Source organism: Typopeltis vanoorti, chromosome 2 (genome assembly GCF_054136105.1).
Source record: "Typopeltis vanoorti isolate ZY-2024b chromosome 2, IOZ_Tvanoo_1.0, whole genome shotgun sequence".
Classification (NCBI taxonomy): domain Eukaryota; kingdom Metazoa; phylum Arthropoda; class Arachnida; order Uropygi; family Thelyphonidae; genus Typopeltis; species Typopeltis vanoorti.
In genome coordinates, this window is record NC_143550.1 from 53,360,313 (window position 1) to 53,384,104 (window position 23,792).

General features: G+C 34.7%; 1 protein-coding gene across 5 annotated transcripts in view; it reads right to left on the reverse strand.

Moving 5' to 3' along the window:
* Positions 1–23,792, reverse strand: part of Hyccin (PI4KA lipid kinase complex subunit hyccin) — a 335,986-nt gene that overhangs the window by 78,526 nt on the left and 233,668 nt on the right. For all 5 annotated transcript variants that reach the window (XM_090411355.1, XM_090411361.1, XM_090411331.1 and 2 more), the window contains one exon: positions 8,169–8,256. In XM_090411355.1, coding sequence (XP_090267481.1) covers positions 8,169–8,256 — 88 coding nt within the window. The remainder of the gene's footprint in view (positions 1–8,168; positions 8,257–23,792) is intronic.

The window sequence follows — 23,792 nt, forward strand, 5'->3', positions numbered from 1 at the left end:
CTACACGTTCTTTTGAAATGCATATAGTCTTAACAATGTCACGCACTTTGACTCTCCAGTCATCCAATACCATATCGTGCACTTGATCAATGATTTCTGGTGTTGTTACACTTTTTGGACGTCCTTCACGTGGATCATCTTCAAGGCTGGTGCAGCCAAGTTTAAACTTGGCAGCCCATTTCTTAATTATTGAAAATGAATGAGAAGAGGCTCATAAACTTTTATGAACTTCAAATGAATTTCTTTTGGCGCATTAAACCTTCTTTTACAAAGAATTTTATAACTGCACAATACTCAATTTTATCCATTTCAAGGGATACAGACAACACTTTTGTTCCAGATAACTGTATAAAAACAAACTACTTGATAGAATGACTTGCAATTTCATGGATGCTTATGACAGATGTACCAACTTAGAAAAAAAAAATATTGCCAATAGTGTTGCCATCTATGGTTGAGGCCGAGAACTTTTCAGACCGCCCTTGTATAGCAAAGCTCTGGATTTACTTTGGTATGCTTAGCTAATTTTCTCTCAATCTGATTTAGTCTTCCTTACAATACTAGTTCCGTTTCTTGCCCCACATTTTGTATTGCTCTTGAGCATGCTGATCACTTTTTTTGTTTCTATTCCTTTCACAAGCAAAGGTTGATCAATTGGTAGAGCCTCTGCTACTAATGGCTTGCAAAAAGTTAAGCAAGTTTGAGCATGGTTAGTAGTTGGAAGGGTTCAATCGTTCGATGCTGTTGGCACACTCCACCACGATGGGTCTTTGGACTCCCTGAAGGTGTCGCATAATAACAAATATTGCTACTCATCCACTTAATCCCTTGCTCGTTTTATCTTTCCGACCCCGGGTATGCAGTCAGATGCTGCTTCTCTCAAACAATCCCTGACCACTTCCCATGCATTGCTGACATTCATTCATTGCAGCTTCTTATGCCATGGCATAAGAAGTTTGACATAATCACCAGCCTTGTAGACATCTCCGGGAACAAGACTGCATGGTTACTTTCCCCAATCATCACAGGTAGGGTTATAGATATAGTTAGATCTGATGCTATTACTAAATTGAACACTCCTCTGAAACTCTTGGTCCCCTCCATCACGCGATGTTTCAGGAAATTATCCCTTAGTATCAATATAAATCTCTCTCCATCTTGCCCTTTCCTCCTTCCAATCTATATTCATGTAGTTGAAGTTTCAGATGATAAATGCTCAACCTGCACTCGTGCTAATAATTTAATGTATCAAAGCAGAGAAGGTTTTCGTGAGTTGAATAAGTATGCAAAAATTGTTACAAGACAAACTGCATAACAACTAAGCTTAATGAAGAAAATCTGGCTGAATGGATGAATGTTAACTAAGAAACACCTAGTGTTCATCAATATACTGAAATTACAAATATTGTTTTGAATCATGGTAAAAACCAGCCAGGAAAACACCCACAATTTACACATAAAAATATATATTTAAGCATAAGACTAGCTAACCACTTTATGGTTACAAAAGTCAAGGATACTCTAAAGGTTATAGGCCTTATAAGTCTGCAAGTACCATAGATTATTATTCATATTACTAGCATAGAATTAAAGCACTTGCTCCTATCCTCACAATAGTGCCAATTTCATATAACTCACTCTAATATATGCTTAAAGTTAAATGGAATAGAAAAGTACTGCAGACTATTTTTTTTTTTTTTTCTGAACTTACAGGGCCATCATCTTGATTGTAAGGGAAGGGGGTACTCCCATGGTCCACAAGCTGGATCTATCTTCTTCTTCCTCTACTTTGAGGAAGATCCACTCATTTTAATCTTTCCTATAAGGCCTTATCAGCCAACTCTTCTTATTTTATGATCCTTATGCTATTAAAGTACTTGAGAGCTATAGGGTTTCTCCATTTCTGGCCTACATCTATGTCCCCCTCTAAAATTTACTCTTTTCCCTTCAAATACCCCATTTCTCCTATGGGTTTAAATTTAGAAGAAGGCCAGTTCAGAAACCTTAAGGTAGCAGCCACTGGATTATTCATCACCAGGCTAGTTACCTGACATGGAGAACATTAATCTACCTTAAAGCCAACAGAAAAAGATAATCAAAATGAATCTATGGAAAATGACCCTGGAATGGAAACAGTAAAATGAAAATGGAAACAACAAAATATAATACATATAGCATACTGGAACATAAGAGGAATAACCTATAAAGAAACAGAATTAAATCAAATATTAAATGAAAGACATTTTCAAATAGCAGTAATCACTGAACAAAAACAAAAAAGAACTATGAGAACTGAAAATTTCAATGTAATATATAGTGGAGTCGACAGAGACCAAAGAGCACAAGAAGGTGTCATGATTTGAATTCATAATTCCCTTTCAAAACAGTTAAAACATTATAAATTATGGAATGAAAGAATAACAGAAACTAGAATCAAAATAGACAAGGGCTATTTAACAGAAGAGGATAATTTTGAATTTTATAATCAGTTACAAAATATATATAATAAAATAAATAAAAATGATTATGTAATAGTAGCAGGAGATTTAAACACAAGAATTGGAAACATGAAAATTAATAATAATATAGGAATATATGGAGAATATACTCTATAACTCTAAACAGGAATGGTAAAAAATTGATCGAATTCGTAGTTTATAATAACTTAAAATAATCAATTCTTTCTATAAACATAAAGACATACATAAATATACTTGGGCAGCAAGAAGATGGAAATCAATATTAGATTACTTTATCGTAAATGAAAAGACAAAGTTCTCTTTAGATGTTAGAGTTCACAGAGGATATGAAATAAGTAGTGACCACTTCCACATTAAAATAAAATTAAGATTACCACCTAACTGGTTACAAATAACAAGAACACAAAGAAAATTTAAAACATTTGTTTATAAAACTAGATTATTAAATGACACAAATATACAATGGCTATATGAACAAAGAATTAAACAATATTTAGATAAAATAAAATAAAATGCAGAAATAGAAAGGCTTAATATAAAAACGTTACTGAATACAAGCAGCAAATGAAAGCTTAGGAAAGACCAAAATATTGAATAAAAAAGTGAAGACATGGGACGACAATCAAAGAATAATCAAAATGAAAAAAGAAGTATAATTTTAAATAAGGCAATTTTAAATAACAAATTAATACAATATTCTGAAAGCTTTATTTTAGAAATACAAAATGGATTTAGAAAAAGACAATCATGTATAGACCAGGCATTTTGCCTAAAATTAATATAATATAATATAAGTATAATATACCATAAATGGTTAAACAGTAAAAGATTAGAAGATGAAATAGAATATAAAAGAATAAGAGCCATAACTAAAAGAGAAATCAGAAAAAGACAGAATCATGGAACAAATTTGTTTCTAATTTAGAACATGATTTATATAAAATAAGACCCAATGTATATAAGATTTTGAAACATTTAAGTACAGATACTAAAGAAAATGTAAAATTTAACAGCGAACTGAAATTAAAAGAATTTCTAAATTTCTATACAGAATTGTGGACAGATAAATATTTAAAAAAAGATAACTGGCAAACATTTAATGAAAATGAAAAAAATAAAGAAGAATTAGAAATCAGCTTGAAAGAATCAAGAAATGGAAAATCACTTGGAGAAGATAAGTTAGGTTAGAATTATATAAATATGCAGAAATAAGGTTCAAAGAAAAATTCTTATTATTTTTATATAAAATCTATTCAACAAGTAACACACCAATACAATGGAAAAAAGCAATAGTGGTCCCTGTCTTTAAAAATGGTGGTAGATATGACCCTAAAAATTACAGGTATAAGTATTCTAAATTCCTGTTAAAAATATACAGCAGAATTTTAAATAACAAATTAATACGATATTCTGAAAGCTTTATTTTAGAAATACAAAATGGATTTAGAAAAAGACAATCATGTATAGACCAGGCATTTTGCCTAAAATTAATAATAGAGAAAAGAAGATAATGCAATTTAGAAACACATATCACATTTATTGACTGTGAAAAAGCATTTGATAAAGTTAAAAGAAGTATTTTATTGAACATATTAAAAGAAAAACAAATACCAAATAATATTCTAAAAGCTATCATAAGTATGAGTATATGAAAATAATCAAATACAAACAAGATTAAATTATGAACTATCATATCTGAGAGAGAGATAAACCAAGGAGTCAGACAGGGATGTCCCCTTTCAGCAACTTTTTTTAATATTTATCTAAATGAAATAATAATAAAATGGAATAAAAATTTCCATCAAGGTATTAAACTTTATTCTACTGTGAACTTAAACACACTCCTTTTTTGCTGATGACCAAATAACAATTACAAATTCTGAAGATATTTTAAATTTAAATGAAATAGCCAAAGATTATGGAATGATAATATCAACAGAAAAATCAAAAATGATGGTCTTTAAAGGACAATATCCAATAAGAACTAAAATAGTAATAGATAAGATTTTACAACAGGTGAATTCATTTAACTACCTAGGATGTATGATTACAGATGAAAATGAAAAAGATATAAACCAAAAAATTGTGAAATATTTAAAAATAACAGGTATAATTATCTCTATATTTAAACCTAACCTAGTTCAAAAACAAACCAGACTAAAAGTATACAATACATTAGTCCTACCAGTCCTATTGTATCAAAGTGAAATTTGGACAATAAAACAAAAAGACAAATGAAGATTAATAGCAACTGAAATGAAGTTTATGAGAAAAACTGCAAAGTATACTCCATTTGATCACAAAAAAAAAATGAAGAAATTATGATAGAATTAATCTAGGAATCAATAATAGAAAAAATTTAAAAATATAAATATAAATGGATGGAACATATTGAAAGAATGAAAACAGAAAAATTACCAAATCAAGCCTTAAATTATAAACCGTTAGGAAAAAGAAAACCAGCACATCTTCTCAAGAGATTTAACAATGGCTTCTAAGGCCGGAACAGGGCACTCTAGGCCTAAATCCCTGAAAAGCATGATGATGATGAACTTATAGTTCATGTTGTTCCTTTTGTAATTATTATTATTATTATTATTACGTGACACTATTATTATTATTATTACTAATTATTATTATTATTATTACTGTTGGCACACTCCCTCGATGAGTCCAAAGACTCATCGAGGGAGTGTGCCAACAGCATCGAATGATTGAATCCTGTCCAACTACTAACTGCACTCAAACTTGCTTAACTTTTTGCATGAGCCATTAGTAGTAGCGGCTTTACCATCGACCAACCTTTGCTGGCAATCTTTAATATAAAGAGAAATAAGCAAAGCTTTTATATTATGGAGCACCCAATTCAGAACATGTATTTTGACTGCAATTTTTTAATTAAAAAAAAAAAATTAATGAAGTGATCATATATATGTTTGTTTTACTTTTGGCAATAACAATCTTTGAAATTTGGAATGGAGATTGCAGATGGTGATGAACAAGTATGATATTACTGATAGGTAATATAGTAAGATGGAGATCCACTGAGTTTTAAAATTTAATATGGACATGAATAAAAAAGTTAAAAGCATAAAAATAATAGGATGCTATTAAAAGATGAGAATAAATCAAGTAATGAATGATGTGATAAGATTAGTAAATACACTATAAAACTTGTATAATTTAAAAATGAAAAAATTAAAAGATTAAAAACTAGAACCCAAAATAGCCTTATTTCACTTCATAAATTGATTTTATCTTTCATCATATATTTTTATGTTTTACTTTCAAGGCCTTTAATCTTTTCTTATCCTTTACAGCTTTTACTTTCTAGTTTTTAATCTTTTAATATTTTTCATCGTTAAATTATACAAGTTTTATAGTGTATTTAGTTGTCCTGGGTTGGCCGAGTAGTTAGCATATCCACTCTCCAGCCAAAAGGCTGCAGGTTCAAATCCTGCCATGGGCATGTGTTATATCTTCCTTTTATCGTGTTCCTTGTTTGTTATTATTATTAACTTTATCTCGTCCTTGCGTTAATCGATTTATTTTAATTCTGACTTAGACTGACTACCTTCAAAATCCTATCTTAACACAAGCTATGGTGCTAAACTCAGAGGGCTATCTAACAACTTGGCTGAATACTTAAAGTAACCACATGTATTGAACTCTCAGACAAAGGGCCTATCTCTTTGTTGGAGATAAATCCTTTGTATTAACTGTCTGCAATTGTTTCCCCATCAGATACTGGCAAATTTATTTGTTCTGCTGCACCAGCCAATATCCTTAGGTTAGGAGGAATCCTTAACCAGGGAACTTCTCTCAGAAATTATACAGAGGTGATTATCCTAATGCTTATCATTCAGCACCTAATTATCTAAACTAATTACACTCAATGATGCTTGCAAACATGGCCTATATATTCAATTATACCCTGCATTAGGTTCCGAATTTTATGAGTGATGAGTTGAATTCAAGCACAGGCTATTTTTAGGTTAAAACATAAAGCACATTTTATTACGATCACTAACTTGTACATAGTTACATTCATTCTCACTATTAGATTAAAGTCATACTCAGGTGAGAAGCTATTATTGATATTTAGAACTTAATTGAAAATCTAATAGAAGCTCCTTCACAATTTCACTCAATTGACTGTACACAATACATATTATCAAATTCTAATCTTCACAATTTATCCTATCAAGCTATGTCACAAGTTACATATCATGATTATCACACTCTACCTAATTCACAATCTGAGACAAAGTTACTGACAGAGCTAAACCTTTGCAGCTAACGCTAATCACTTAAAGTTCCTTACTAGAATGTACGTTCACAATTAATACTTAACTGCAATTCACACTTATTTCAAAGCATGCTTCTCTATTAACATTAAGGAGAATAAAACAGTATTTTATCAAGATAGTCCACATTCTGCATACAGTGCTAGGTTCTCCTTCCTTGAAAACTGGGTCAGGAACATCGTAGAATTACCTTTACACATGTGGTCATATATGGTGTTCGTCTCGTCTGCCCCTTCAGTATGGCTGGTGATTTGTTCACACTGGTCTGGTTACATTGCCGTTTGTTCTATTCCACATCACTGTCTCAGCGGTCACATACATGGGAACTTCGGCCTGATATTGAACATCTACAGGCTATCCTGTATCCATCACGAGGCAAGATAGAACCGCTTGTCCATGAAGAGCAGGTCAAAAGCCAAATGGTCAAGACATGAGTAAGGGCGAAAGGTGACGATCAAAAAGGCCAAAAAGTGTTCTGTAAGGGGGGGGGGGGAGCAAACCCTTTTTATTTCGCACCCTTAGCACCCTCTTTTCTTTTACAAATTTTCACCCAACACTCACCTTCCTTTCCCTCTAGTCCATCCGGGTCACCACGTCTCCTTAGGTTTAACTCTTCTGCGAATTCGGGCGTGAGCTGCTTTCCGATAATATACACTGCTGCAAGCATAATGCTCGCCCAAGCACCTTGAACTGTAGATTACATACGTTTCACATAGAACATAATATGGTCATTACAATCTACTAAAACATAATTCTTTACACAGAAAAACTTGACATAATGGATTTACGCTTTGTATCTTTACATAAAATATTTGTTCTATATACTCTTTTCACAATCAGTATCTATACTAAACCTCAAGTATATCTTAATTGTTTTCTAATTCTTGTTGAATACTGAATAAAAATCAAAAATTTATAGAATTTCCCATTCAAGATTCAACACATGGATGTTTGTGAAAATACTAGTAATGGTAGTGGGCAGTAGATGGCATTGATGTAGATGATGTGGTTCACTGTAGTTAGTGGATCGAGTGGTGGAGATAGAGTTGTAGAGTAGGTGCCCTCCCTCGATGCGTCTTTGGACTCCTGGGAGGTGTCATGTAATAATAATAATAATTTACTAACCATTCCACATTTCAAAGATTGTTACTGCCAAAAGTACAACAAAAAAGGTAGGCAATATGTATATGATCACTTTATTAAATTTTTGTTTTAATCTTAATTAAAAAATAGAGTGAGTTGCAGTCAAAATACATGTTCTGATCTAGGGTGCTCCATAACATAAAAGATTTGCTTATCTCTTTATATCAAAGTACTGCAGATTATCATTACAACATAGAACAGAACTAGCAGCTGAAAATATTTAAAAGTATATTATTACCAGTAATACATCACTGGATATTTCCTGCATGGCTCGAAAGTGGATATCTTCAAGAGCTTGAACACCAACTGGTGCTTGTCCATTAAACCTAAATTTCAAACATAAAGTTAAACTTTATTAAAATTTTATTACAGAATAAACTTCATATGAAGCAGTGCTAAATTCTGTCTAACACACTCATCAAAATTATGAATGATATGTATGCAGTTACAATTTCGTTATTTTCAACTGACACATAACAAAACATTAAAATAACTATTTCCCATAATCGTTTTAATTATAACCAATCCAAATCAACATAAAAAATTAACATTTGTTGAGCTATCTATATATTCAAAAGATTTCAGGAATAAAAAATGTACACATCTGAATGCAAACAATTGTTTGAAAAAAAAAAAAAAAAAAAACCATTTACTTTTGTTTTGAGCATATTCATATATAAATTGCTAACAGTACACAATAAATAACGGAAAAAACTCACATAGAAAGATTATTTATTAGTATAATTTTTGCCTGTGTGTCACAGGCATCTTCAGTACATTAAGCTCAAAATTAAACACTAACTGACAATTCCAAAAGGCGAAAATTATACTAATAAATAATCTTTCTACGCGAGTTTTTTTCGTTATTTATTGTGTACCGATATGTCTACTCACGGTTTACCTCTTTTAAAAAATTGCTAACAGGTAAGCTGTACTACCCATACACCCTTGCAAGGCACATTTATACAGTACTAAAGATACCAAAAATGTGTTAAACATAAACATACATAATGTTTATACTGCTGGCCATAAATTAGTCTTTTTTTGGGGTGCATCTGCATGACACTGTTAGCATAAGATCATTTTTTTAGAGCATCAAGAAAATCAAGTATTTTGTTTATTTACAGTTTTGTTATTTTTTTCAAGGGTTTCTAGAATTGTAGTAATCTATTCTGACCTTCAAATAACTGCTCTTTGAAATGGATTAGTATGTCAACTGGCTTAAAACAAAGCACCACATAACTGTACCTTCAGTTAACCAACTCTTCAATTCTCTAACCAGCAAACTAACTTCCTATTGTAGTTGGATAACTGAGGGGATTGCTGTACTGCACAGATTTTTAACAAACCCTTTAGGTTATTTGGAATTTCAGATGTAGCAACAAAAGGTAGTGAGATAGTTATCATCTGACCTCCATAGAGTCAAAGGACTCATCACGGGAGGTCTATACTCTCTCATGCCAAAAGATCAATCCCTGACTTAAACCCATTCACAGTTTCCGAACTCATCACACTTTTAGCAATCTTTGAAATGGATTAGTCAACTGTCAACTGGCTTAAAACACAATGCATTCCACTTGCCAATCACTCTCCATGCAAATAACCTGCTCCTCTGCTTACACTATCCTTATACAGCTTCCATGAATGGCCTCTAGTTCTATCCTTGCCTCCCTCTATTCTATGAAATATCTTCACCACATTAATCTGGTAATAACCCCTTACCAACTTATGTCTCAATCACATCCCCTCTTCTTCTATTCACAAGGCTCTGAGTTGCATTCCCTCAATCTCTCCTCATAACTGACATTTCATAAACCTAACACTAATTTAGTAAACCTTCTCTGGACCCTCTCCAATACATCCTCATTACCCTTGGAAACTGGCCAACCAAATCTGTGTACAGTAGCCGATATGTGGCCTGATCAAAGCCTTATACAGGGTGACCATTATCTCTTTGCTTCTGCATCAAATGTCCTCCTCATTATTGCCATAATCCATTGGGATGTTCTTATAATTTGAGCAATTGTAAACCCTGAACTTCAAGTATCTGCCCACTATTACTTACAGATCCTTCATCTCTTCCACCTCCCTCCTTCAAAATTTCTCCATTAACTGTATGCCTACCAAATTTTAAGCTCTTTCACTCTGCAACATTAAACTGAGTCTATTCTGCAAGGCCACAATATCTGCTCTACTTTTCATAGCCATTCCCCACTTTGCATCATCAATGAACAGTTGCACATCTCCAAGTTAAGCTAGTCTCAATGTCATTAATGTACAAATTATACAATAATGATCCCAAAACAGATCCCTGTGGCACTTCACTAGTGACCTTTCTCTTTTGGGATACCCCTCCTCCATATACAAACTACTGCCACCTGTTTGACAGCCGATCAGCTATCCAACTTACTACTTTGTTATCTAATCTCATCTGGTTCAGTTTAGCTATCAGCTTGTCATGTGGCAGTCTATCAAAGGCCTTGGAAAAATCCAAGTAAAGCACTGTATATGCATCGCCTTTATCAAGCGAGTCCGTCACCTTATTGTAATAAGTAAGCTGATTGCTGAAACATGCTTTCCTCCCCTAACAAATCCATGTAGACCATCACGAAGATACTGCTATTATCAATCCACTTTTGAATCCTAGTCCTCACCAATTTCTCTAACACCTTACCCCAGACATAGATTGGCCTATAATTTTTAGCCTTAGTCTTTCCCACCCCCTTTGTGAAGTGGAATAATTTTTTCCAGCTTCCACTTCCTTGGGACTTGCCTTGTTGCAAGACTGATGTTAAATAGTTGTGCCAAAGGTGCCATTAATTTCACAGGGTATTCCCTCAAGACATGCAGCAATATATTCTCAAATCCTACTGTCTTATTAACACAAGTATGCTTAATTCCTCATATACTTCCTGCTCATTCACCATTAGTGCCTCCTCTGCCATACATTCTACACTCCAGCTAATTCTGATGTTGCCTTCACAAGGATGAAATATATTGATAAATTGATCATTGAATAATTCAACCATACCCTCCACACTAGTTACCAATCTGCCAGTCGTCAACTAACATCATCCTCCCATAGTCATTTTTCCTTCTCGTTCTATCAACCTACTTCACATTACATTGCTTCAAAACCACTGCTACTATTTTTTTCCTTGCATCTCAACCTTGCACAGACATAATTCCCCTGCTATCATCAGCAGCACTTTACCTACCTTCTTTCCTTTCCTATCTTTGCAAAACATCTCTCTCTCCATTTCTATTTCCATCAAGATGTCATTCTCATTCGACCATGTTTCACTTAGTCCATCTAACACTCCTGGCATTTGTAAATAAACATAATTCTTTTTTTTTTTTGGTCTATAGCCAGTCCTACTCATGCTGCCCCCATCTGTGGCTTCTCACCTGCTCCTGCCTGCTCATCTTTTGCTCCCAAGACTCAACTCCCATGTATTCCTGGCCATTCCATTCCTATGCTGACCATCCATATATGTGCATTCATCAGCACTTTCAGAATCTGCTCTCTTTACACGGTGTTCCCCTGACCTCCCAGGCCCATCCCATTTCCCTGTCAAACTGACTTTCCTGTTCTCACATTTTCTTCGCCATTCACAATCAGATCAGTCTTATAGAGTTCACTTTCCTGCTTATTTGCATCATCTTTGACTTCACTGATACTGGCAAATACATTGATTCTAACTCACATCATCATCCTTGTCAGAAATATGGTGTAGTCAAATTTCTAGTTTACAAGGAACTGTATTATCAGAGCTACCTTTAACTTTAATAGTTATAATACAAAAACCGTTGATAAAATAATAATTATTGCCTTTATTGTAACCCTCCTTTCAAGAATAAGTTTCCAGAATTTGCCTTCCATATGTTAAAGCACTTTCAGAAAAGAAAAAAAAAAGTTCTCCTCTTTCTTATTCTGGAGTTTACAGAATTCCCATCTCGTGCAGCTTATTATGGACAGACTGGTCTTTATGTAAGAATTTGTCTTGAAGAACATCAAGAATATATATTTCACTTTAGGAGTCCAACAAATCTGGTTTAATTTCTTGATATCTATTAATGCAGATGGAGTTATTCTCCCACACTCAACAGCTCATATATCATGCACTTTCAATTCAATTGTTATTCTTTATTTATTATGGTTATCTTACTTGAAAATGGCTATGAAACAGCTGAAAATGCAACAAACAAACAATTTTTATGTAAGTGACTTCCATCATTAATTGGTATTATAATGTCTTCTTCCATTTACATCTCAATTTTTAAATCAATAACAAAGATCTGTATTTAAGTTTTGTAGATCTGGAAAAGACATATGACAAGGCATATGGTGTAAATGGGCAATTACATTGAGAAATTTGCAGTCGATATTTAAATTGTAAATCAGCAGTTAGAACAGAAGGTCTAACGAATAACAGTGGTGACTGTATGCACCTGTCTTAGAATCACATTATGAAGGAAAGGGTATTAAACATGACATTAAATTTGGATATGTTAATCTTGGCTATTTACATTTTATACAGATGATGTAATACTCTTAAAATCAGATGAAAGTGTGCAGAATTCTGTAACTAAATTGAATTAGCTGCTGTACCATATTTGCCATGATAATAAGCAATCAAAAGACTAAAAAACTAAGTAGGGATGTGGTAAATATCAGCTGCATCCTGAAGAGAGGAGTCATAGAGCAAATAAAATATTTCAGCTATTAAAGGCAAAAATTTTAATGAAAATAGTAAATTAATATGGAAAGAGAGATCAGAATTAGCAATACTGGTATAGTAGAAACTCAACTGAATAATTTATATGAAATAAGAGAGAAATTAGCCAAATCAGTAAACTAGCTATATACAAGATGTTTTGGTGATGTGTAATACAAGGTTTATCAAGTGATAAAGAATACAATATGCTGTCCACAGCAAAACTGAAAATTGGATTTTTATTTATTTTTTTAAGATGACCATATACAGAAGGTCATAGGACCTATATGGGTAAGTGTTCACGGGGAAAGAAGTAATCAACTGATATTTTTCTTAGAGGTGGAGGATATATATGATGAGAAAAACAGTACAGTGAGATAGTTAAAAAAAAAAAAAAAAAAAAAAGTGGTGGATGAAATGAAAGAGGATGATGAGAAGTTTATTTGGTATGTTTGGAGCTGGACAGTGTATGGGTGTTGGCCAGTGGCTGCTCTAGTGCTTACATAGAAGAGGAGGAACGGTAGTGGCCAATTTCAGAGCAGCAATGCCCATGAAAATACCTTTGCATATTCAAGGATTTGCAGTTAAATGGAGAAAATCACTAATATACAGAAGGAAGCGAGTAGGTGAAAAAATAGAAAACCGTGGTGTAAATTCATTAACTACGAAGTTTAAGGATAAAGATCTATCCATTATTATAAATACTATGCATCAAAAGAGAAAGACCACAGGGTTCTATTTCACCTACTGACTTCTTTCTATATATTAGTGACATCTAACTGTAAAAATCCAATCTGCAGTTTTGCTGTTTGGAGCTGGACAAACATTGCTTTCTTCATCACTTGACAAACCTTGTGTTACACAAATTACTGAAACCTCTAGTATATCTACATCTACCAATCAGATGATAACTTACTTGAAAGGCCCTTGTACTAAAACTAATTAAATGTCTCAGATTTAAGGACTAATCTGAGTTTCTCCAAACTTTTACATGACATTTTTTCATTCATCTAGGACTTCTCTTGCTTATTCCACCCATCTTTTTATTTTGATCCCATCCAGCAGATGGTAGAAGGAAAGAAATCAAGAGGCAGACCAAGAATCTCCTATATAAACAACTTAACAATAATAACTATAGTTAAAAGCTATGAGGAAATAAAAAGGAGAGCTAAGATAGGACACTATGATGTACTGCTGCCAACAACCAATCTTTGGATTGATGCACTCAAGAAGAAAGAAATCTGTTCATACCATGGTTGGGTTAAGATTTTTTTTCTGTTAATTTGTACTTTATTTATTTTTTACATACTCCAGAAACCCTTCTCTGGAGACCAAACATGAAAGGTGAAAAAATTCATACTGGAAGTTGCGTATTAGTTTAGAAATTTCCAGGTAATAAAAACTGAAGGTTCATAGAGTTTTTCCATCAATTAATTTCCAAGCTGCAGGCCTAAATAATGGTACAATAGGACAAAAAAAAATGACAACACAAAACAGGAGTTAATACTCAGAACAACTGAAAAAATGCCACCAAGAGAAGGAAACTGATCTACATCTGGTGAAAATCAGCAGGGTATTCAATGCTGTAAATTCAGAATGACAAGTGGACATTTACTGAGTTCATCAATGTCAGAAATTTGAGGAACAGTAAGAAACTAGGAAAGTAGTTTTTCTATGGATAATAATGCAAAAGATCCATTCATGTGCAAAAGTTACAGCTAACAGTTCTGGATAAAAACTAGAAAGCATAATTGATATTCGGACATAAGTTTCCTGCTAAGTACATACATATATTTTTTTCTTTTATATCATTTTATATATATATATATATATATATATATATATATATATATATTTGTCTTTTTTATTTTATTTTTACATAATCCAGAAACCCTCTTCTAGAGACCAAAAATTGAACTTTTTCAAGCCACTTCAGGCTTGAACAAATTCCTTGGCATTCACCCATAGTTACTGTGTGGTGGAGGTTTACAGCTTCATTCATCATTAGACCATTCTTCTCTGAGGACATGCTGTAGCTGTGCATGGATTCGCCTATTTTCGAAAATGCAGGAGAATCTTAGGATTCGTACAGGAGATTCTTTGAGAACATTTCACAGAAGCCAGAGTAATCAGCATGCGTTTTCCACTGCATGGCAACCTTGTTCAGTACAACCTGTATATTATTATTATATGACACCTCAAGGGAGTCCAAAGACTCATTGAGGGAGAGTGTGCCAACAGCATCAAACGATTGATCCCCTTCCAACTACTAATATGTATAATAGAATTGTATAAAAATGTGTTATTTATGCTCGTTTCACTTTACTCCTTACGCACACAGAAAAATGAGTATATCTGCATTTGGTATATCATACAGCACTCTCTTGTGGTGGAACACTTTTTTCCCCTTAGATATCGCTTCCACATGACGCACAATGTATTCCTGCAAGGTTACACAGCATTTGGACCACTGGGTGGCCCTCCACAAGGCCTTTAACAGGGATAATACTTTAATTTTGATTACCATATATTTCCTTAACTGTTTCAGTGATCAGAATAATCAAACCAAGAAAATGAAATTATGTTGGAGGTTTAATGGATTTGTTACAACACTCAAAAAGAATTAAAATAGAATTTAATACTTCCTATATTTCGTCCTAGTCACTAGGACATCTACGGGGATTACAAAACAATTAATGTAACATGCACACAAAAACTTATAATACTAAGCCCAACCACGTGGATGACACTAAAGTCCTATCTAGGTGGAGCGCCCTCTAAGGGTGGTAGTAGGTGGCCTGGAATGTAAGGTGGGACCTCTGGTGATGAGTGTTTCCCAAATCTTTGGAAGTTTAATGCAACTGTATTTATTAAGATTTGGTTGGTTTCTGAGAGCTGCTGCTGCTTCTAAGAAAAGTCTCTCTTTCTTGAATTTGCTGTGGTGGAGCATGGTGGTTTTCTTCCATGATACGCTGTGGGTGGTGTCCAAAACATGGTCAGCCAAGCCTGAATGGCCACAGTTGTGTTTAACGATGTACGACTTGTGTTCCTCCAGGCAGATGGATGCTGATCTGCCTGTCTGTCCAAAGTATGCAAGCTTACAGGAACAGGGTACTTTGTAAACTCCAGGCAGAGAGAGAGAGAGAGGAGGGAGCTGATCTTTCGTAGAACGGATAAGGGTAGCAAGTTTGCAGTAGGGCTTATATGCTGTGTGTAGGTTATACTTTTTTAGTATCTTGGCTATTTTTTCCGAAGTGCCACGGATGTAGGGTATGGTGATGGCATTTTTAAAATTAACCATTACCTTTTGCCCATTTTGTCAGCTTATTTAAATCATCCTGCAAACTCTCAACATCAGCTTGATTTTTTATCAAGATGATGCACTACCCAACTTTGCATCATCAGCAAACAACTGAATATCTCCCTTCAAGCCAACTCAGATGCCATTCTAATATAAAAAGTTAACAAATTGCTAAGGCACAGAGCCCTGAGGCACACCACTGTGTGCCGCAGGGCTCTGTGCCTCATCCTGGACTCTGCTCCTCCATTACACCACTTTCTGGTATCTCTCCCTGAGCCATTCTCATATCCATATCACCAGTTTAATATACATCCCCATCTGCTCCAATTTGCTCAACAGTATTCCATGGGGGTATCCTGTCAAAAGCCATAGCAAAATCCAGAAGTACCACTGTGTAGCCACTTCCTTTGTCCAACTCAGATGTCATTTTAATATAAAAAGTTAATAAATTGCTAAGGCAGGATCGAACTGTTAACAAAACCATGTTGGCCCCTATAGAATATCATATCCTGATCCACCCATTCTTGAATTTTGTCTTTAACCAACTTTTCCAATAATTTCACCACCAGATAATGATTGGTCTGTAATCAACTACCGCAGTTTTAGAGCCACATTTATGCAAAGGAACTACTTTGCCTTCCTTCCATTCTCTAGGGGACCATACCAGAGTTCAAGCTTAAGTTAAATAACCAAGTAAGAGGCATTGACAATTCCTTTGCACATTCATGCAACACCTGAGCTGATATTCCATCTAAACTTACAGTAGTGTTTGCATTTAAATTTTGCAATATACTAAGTACCTCTGATTTATTAACTTCAATACTCACATTAGCTATTGCTACTGGTACAGAGATATCCTCACTTGGGTGATAGACTTTTGAAAAGTGATCACTCATTAACTCTACTATTACATCTGAATTGGTCATCTCAATACCATCAGCACCCACTAAAGTTATCCTTCTGAAGTCATTCTTCCTTTTACTTGCCACATAGCGGAAGAATTCTTTGGGATTACCCTTGATCTCCATGGCTAAGGTCTTCTAATAATCTGATTTAGCTTTTCTTGTTATGCTTGTAACCTTCCTAGCTTGAGCCTTGCACTGCTCGTGGGTGTACTGATCACCTTTCTCCTTGTAAATTCTCCATAACATTTTCTTTTTTTTTGCAGATCAAGCTTGATACTACTACTCATCCATCTAACGCCTACCTTGTTTGTCTTCCTGTCCATGGGGGATACATTCTGATATTGCCTTCCTCAGATACCCGCTGATTTTATCCCATGCACTGCTAACATCTTTCCCCTGCAATATGTTCAGTCATGAGATGGCTGTAAGCTCACTCCAAAGCTTGTTATAATTGCTAACCTGTAGTTCCATATGTACCCCCCTTCTTAAGAGAGAAATCCACAAATTTTGCAACCTCCCAAGTCAATACCACATGATTGCTCTCACCAACTGGAGGCAACGAGGACACCTTACTTATGCATATGTCCTCTAAACCAATGACCAGGTCCAACACTCTCAACACCACGTGCCCATTCAGTTATGTGCTGTTTCAAGTAATTATCTCTTAGAAGATGTATGAATTCCATTTCCTTTTTTGCCATGTAATATTTCCTCCTTCCAATTGATATCATCATAATTAAAATTCCCCATAATAATCACTAACCCTGCACTCATTGCACTAATTTGCTGATGCATGAATTCAATATCATCCCCTTGTACCCCCTGGCCTATAGCAGCAACCAACTGTATATTTGGTTGCTTTGTTCACTATTTCACACCAGACTACTTCAAATGAAGTATCATTCACATGTCTATCCTCTTGATATACTACTTTCATTGGCTGCACCTCATCGGCTATCATCAACTGTACTCCTCCCCTCATTTTATCTTCTATCCTCCCTGAAAATACTGTACCCATCACATTCAATTCCAGTAACCACATCTTCTGCTGACAGCCAAGTTTTCCAAATGCCTACAACTTTTGGTGCGATTGCACTGACTAATGCCAAAAATTCTTCTCTCTTATTTCGAATGCTTCTTGCATTAGTATACAAAAATTGCGGATTCCCTTTAGTTCTTGTACCAGCTTTAGAACTGATATACATGTCACTAATTTCAGTAGTCCCATGCCAATTTTTATCCACTCTATTCTGCAATTTATTCCACAAATAAGGATAAACAAATATACAATCACTGCATAAGTTTCTCCCTCTTACACTCAAACTTTTCAATTTTAATTTCCCTGCCCAATTACTTCAACTTGTTCAGAAAACAGTAACTTCTTCAATCACTTATGACCTTCCTTGTTCAGATGCAGGCCATCTCTTGCATACAGCTGTCTTCCGCCTTCAAACACACTTCAGACATCAACGAATTCCAGAACTCTTTTTTTGCACATTCTTGCAATCATATCATTCATTATCATCGCTCATCTACTTAACTCATAATTGTCAAAATGAGGCAGCACACATACACTGTTCTCCCTTTGACACTTTTCTTCTTCACGATATCTAGCAATGTTCTTAAATCTTTTGCTACCCGATTAATACCACCACTCAGGTCATTTGTACCCACCATATTCATCTTTTCTTGCATCATGTCCTCTCTTTATTGCTAAAGCCACTCTCTCTATTGTTCCACCAGCCAAGCACTCCTCAGGCATACTGCTCTCCATACCCTTAATCATAGAATCCCCATATATTGTACTCATTAAAAAAAAACTCATTAACAAATGAAAACCAGATGGACTTTGAATATGAAAATCTTTGAGAAAGGTGATTTTTCTATTAGGAAGTTCGAATGGAGAAACTCAACATTTAAGGGAAGAAAAGAGATTTTTAGCCAAAGGAGATTCCAAGTTGAATACTCTGATACATGACATCACACCACAAAGAATGCATACAAAAATGCTGCCTTTTCTCTGAGATGAGATGAAAAGATTTGTTTCAATATTGGAATACTGTGAGTTGACAAACTATAAAATGGAGGAAAACTCATATTAATATTTATTTAACTGTACAATTTTTGCTTAATTTCACACAGAATTACAGGAGGGCAATCAAACAATAAAAGATCATCCTAAAAAAAAAAAGCAACACTTAGTAGCTAATGTAAGATAATAAAATGGTCAAATAATTTCCTATATATATATACATTAAAAAATTACATAAGTTAGTACTTTATAAATCTGCTAATCTTTTCTATCTCCCATAATGAGGATAGATGTAGCCCACATTTTTTTTTTTTTTTTTTTTTTTAAAGTTAGGACAGTGGAGTAACGTTTCACATGTTTCTTTATAAAGATGTTCTACGAGAAAATGACTTTTATGAAGGACTCTGCTCTTGGTCCAATGAACTCAATGTTTAGTGTCAACAGCATGCTCAGCAAGTTCAGACAGTTTGGAGTCATGATATTTAATATAAGACTTCTAGATGAATAACAGCAGATCTTAAAGTTTGCCCAAAATAAGGTAAGCTGCAAGAGCAAGCAATCTGGTTGATGCCTGGAAAACCTAGAAGCAGTAGCTTATTCTTAGGAGAGGGGAGAAGGATGCAGATTTTTTCTAATGGAATGAAAAGCAACAATAATGTTCAGTAGTTTTAAGATTTTTGTTATGCATTCAGAAATCCCTGCACATAAGGTATAATAATGAGTTATTTCTTCTGCATTAGAAAAGGTAAAGATTCCATAACTGCTAAATGATTTTTTTTTTTGATGAAAGGCTCATCTATTTGATAAGAAGGTGGATTTAATATGTTGTAATTCTTAATGTAAAAGTTCATCAGAAAAACATAAAGAACGAGCACGATATAATAAGGTCTTAATAGTCCCAACCTTTTGAGAAGGATAGTGGCAAGATTCAGCATGAATATATAATGGCATGCATGCTTCCTAAAAACTGAGAACTGTAAATCCACCTTCTTATCAAATGGTTTTAATGATTCCTTCATCAAAAAGCATTTAAAAGTTATGGAATCGCTAACTTTTCTAATGCAGAAGAAATAACTCATTATGTAACTTTATGTGCAAGCAAGGCATAGCATATGCAGCAAAAATTTTAAAACCACTGAACATTATGCTGCTTTTCATTCCATCAGAAAAATTTCTACCTTTCTTGCTTCTCCTAAGGATAAGCTTCTGCCTGTAGGTTTTCCAAGTGTCTACTAGATTCCTTGCTCTTGTGGCCCAGCTTATTTTCAAATTGGAAAATCTGCTTTTCTTTGTCTAGTAGAACATAAGTGCTATATTAAATAGCATGAGCCTGAACAGTCCAGACTTGCTGAGCATGTAATGTGCACTAAACAGAGTTCATTAGAACAAGACAAGAGTCCTTCATAAGTTGTTTCCTCACAGAACATCTTTATAAAGAAATGTGGGAAACGTTACTCGACTGCCTTAACTTAAAACATGAAATGAATCAATACATATGTTGTGCATAAGGAATGATGTAGGATTTGTGAATGAGTGGTCTGTGTCTGAGAGAAAGAAGGATTTGTATAATGTTGATGGACTGCATCTAAATGAGTTTGGTGTTAGGTGTCTAGAGAGCTTTGTTCACTGAGCATGCTGAAGCACATATTCAGGAAAACTTGAGCAATTAGGGTGAAAGCAGGTGAGTTTGTGTGAAGGTGCTTATGAGGTGAGTGAGAATGACTAAGTGTGGAATCTAGTTTCTAGAAAAAATAGTGAATAGGGCACTCAATTCAGGAATAAGTGTGATTGAGATCCTAAAGTGATACGTCAGTTTTTATATACTAATGCCAGACGTATCAGGAATAAAAAGAAGGAGTTTCTAGCATTGGTTAGTGCAACTTAGCCAAAAGTAATAGGCATTAGTAAGACTTGGCTAACAGCAGATGATGTAGTTACAGTGATAGAATGTGAAGGGTTTAGTATTTTCAGGGAAGATAGAGAAGATAGGATGGGGGGGAAGGGTACTGCTGATAACAGTTGAATTGCATTCAAAAAGAACAGGAAGTAAGCAGGAGGGTGGCTATTCATTTGAAGCAGTCTGGTGTGAGATCAAGACCAGTAAGACAAAATATACAGTTGGTTGTTGCTATATGAGCGTGGTAAAGTTCTCAGCCTCGACCATAGATGGCAACACTATCGGCAAGATTTTTTTTTTCTAAGTTGGTACATCTGTCATAAGCATCCATGTGAAATTGCAAGTCATTCTATCAAGTAGTTTGTTTTATACAGCTGTCTGAAGCAAAAATGTTGTCTGTATCCCTTTAAATGGATAAAATTGAGTATAGTGCGGTTATAAAATTCTTTGTAAAAGAAAGTTTAACGCCAAAAGAAATTCATTCGAAGTTCATAAAAGTTTATGGGCGCTTTGTTTTCAACAATTAAGAAATGGTCTGCTGAGTTTAAACGTGGCCATATAATACACCCACAGATATAGTACCCTTTGACACTTCTGCGCATGTCAAAAGAAGGAGAATCCATGTTGATTATAGGGTAATCAATCCGTATTGAGGGATGAGTTGTTTATTATTACATGTGGAAAAATTAACTTCTCTTTTATGATCATTGTAGTTATTATTGTAACTATTTTGCATGTATAACAGTTGGAAAATTTTACGTATAAAGCACATGATTTCGGGTGTTAGTGAGCAATTCGTACATCGCCTTATTTCTTTCTTCCCTTCAACATGAATTGACTCTTCTTGGCAGCCTGCCAACGGTGGCTCTTGCTTCTGTGGTCGGATACCAACCTTGAAGATGATCCACGTGAAGGAAGTCCAAAAAGTGTAACAACACCAGAAATCATTGATCAAGTGCATGATATGGTATTGGATGACCGGCGAGTCAAAGTGCGTGAAATTGCTGAGACTATAGGTATTTCAAAAGAATATGTAGGATATATTTTGCATGAAGAATTGCAAATGAAAAAGCTTTGTGCAAGATGGGTGTCGTGCTTACTCACAGCAGATCAAAAACGCACTCGCATGAAAATCTCTGAACAGTGCTTCAAGTGTTTTAACAAGAACAAAACTGATTTTGTGTGTCGATTTATTACTATGGATGAGATTTGGATTCACCATTACACACCATTACAATCAGAATCCAAACAGCAGTCAAAACAGTGGACAGAAGCCGGTTGTTCAGCACCAAAGAAGACAAAGTCGGTTCCATAAGCAGGAAAGGTCATGCCATCAGTGTTTTGGGATGCTAAAGGCATTGTGTTTATTAATTATCTTGAAAAGGGTAAAACAATAACCGGGGAATATTATTCCAATTTTTTAACCAGACCAGATGAAAAAATTCGTGAGAGTTTATAATTTTGAAATTATAAATTCATTTTTTTTATTGTTAGGCTGTGAACTTTTCAGACCACCCTCGCAAGCCTCAGGGTTTCATGGATGATCTGGAAGACATGCATCAGCAAATTAGTAGTAGTGTATGAGTACAGGTTGTTATTATTACGAGAAACTTTAACAACAGACATATAGACTGGAAGGACAAAAGATCACATGGCAGGAAGGAAATGGAATAAATACACCTACTGAGAGATAATTATCTGAGGTTGCACATGATGGAGGGGGGATTCAGGGTACAAGAGTAGTGGAACTAGTTATAGAATTGGAAGAGCTATATGTAAGCAACGTCACCACATTGCCTCCGATTGGGGAAAGTGACCATGAGATCTTGACTTGAGAGTAAAAATTACAAATATTCTGTCAAGAAGGGGTGTATGTGAAAATACAAAGCAGATGATTATGACAAGATTAGAAGGAAGCTTGAATTTGTGTGATGGCATAAAACACTGCAAGGAAAGGTTGTTACTAGTGCATGGGAGATAGTTAAGGGACATCTACAAGAAGCAATATTAAATTATATACCTAAGGTAAGGTAGTTAATCAGGTAGGAGTTAGATGGATGAGTAATATCGTCAAGTATGTGGAGGGTTTAAAAGAAGAAAGGTGACCGGCATAGTATGGAAGGCAAAATCAGATTATGAGAAGAAACTAGCTGAGCAGGCTGAAGGAAATTCCAAAGAGCTCTTTTGTTACGTGACAAGTAAGAGGAAGAATGACTATGGAAGATTAAGCTTAATGAGTGCTGATGGTCATGAGGTGATAGAAGCAGATAAAATAGTTGAGTCACCAAGTGACCACTTTGTAAGGGCATATCATGCAAGTGTGCTTACTGCTATAACATATGTGACATACTGATGTAAGAACAAAGGTGGATGAATTGCAGGTTTTTAGGATAGTGCAGAATCTCAATGTAAATACAGCTGTGAGATTAACTGGGATATCAGCTAGGATTTTGCAAAAATCTGCATGAGAACTGGCAATGCCTCTGACTAGGCTCTTTAAGTATCAGCTCTGGTAGAGTTTGAAGGGAGTGGAAAAAAAAAGCAAAAATAATTGCTTTTCTAGTAGCAAATTAAAGACCAATCATTATCTCAGGCATGGCGGTAAAAGTAGTGGAAAAATTGGTCAAAAAGAGAATCAAAGAATGGATGAATAAGAATATGATACTGTCTGAGGGGCAACAAAGCTTCGTGACAGGTCTGTCATCATGCCATAATAATTTACTAACTTTTTTTACAATAGGGTAACAGCTGAGTTGAATAAAGGAAATGGCTACACTATGATTCTACTGGATTTTGCAAAGGCATTTGACAGAATAAAACATAGGGAACTCTGTTACACAAATTACAACAAATGGGAATGGATACAACACCAGTTATGTGGATAAGAGGGTGACTGCTGGATAGAGATCAAAAAGTGGTATATGGAGGGACAGAATCAAGGTGAAAACAGGTGATTAGTGATGCGTCTCAAGGTTAAGAAACTGAAAAGAAATATGAAGTGGTTGCTGG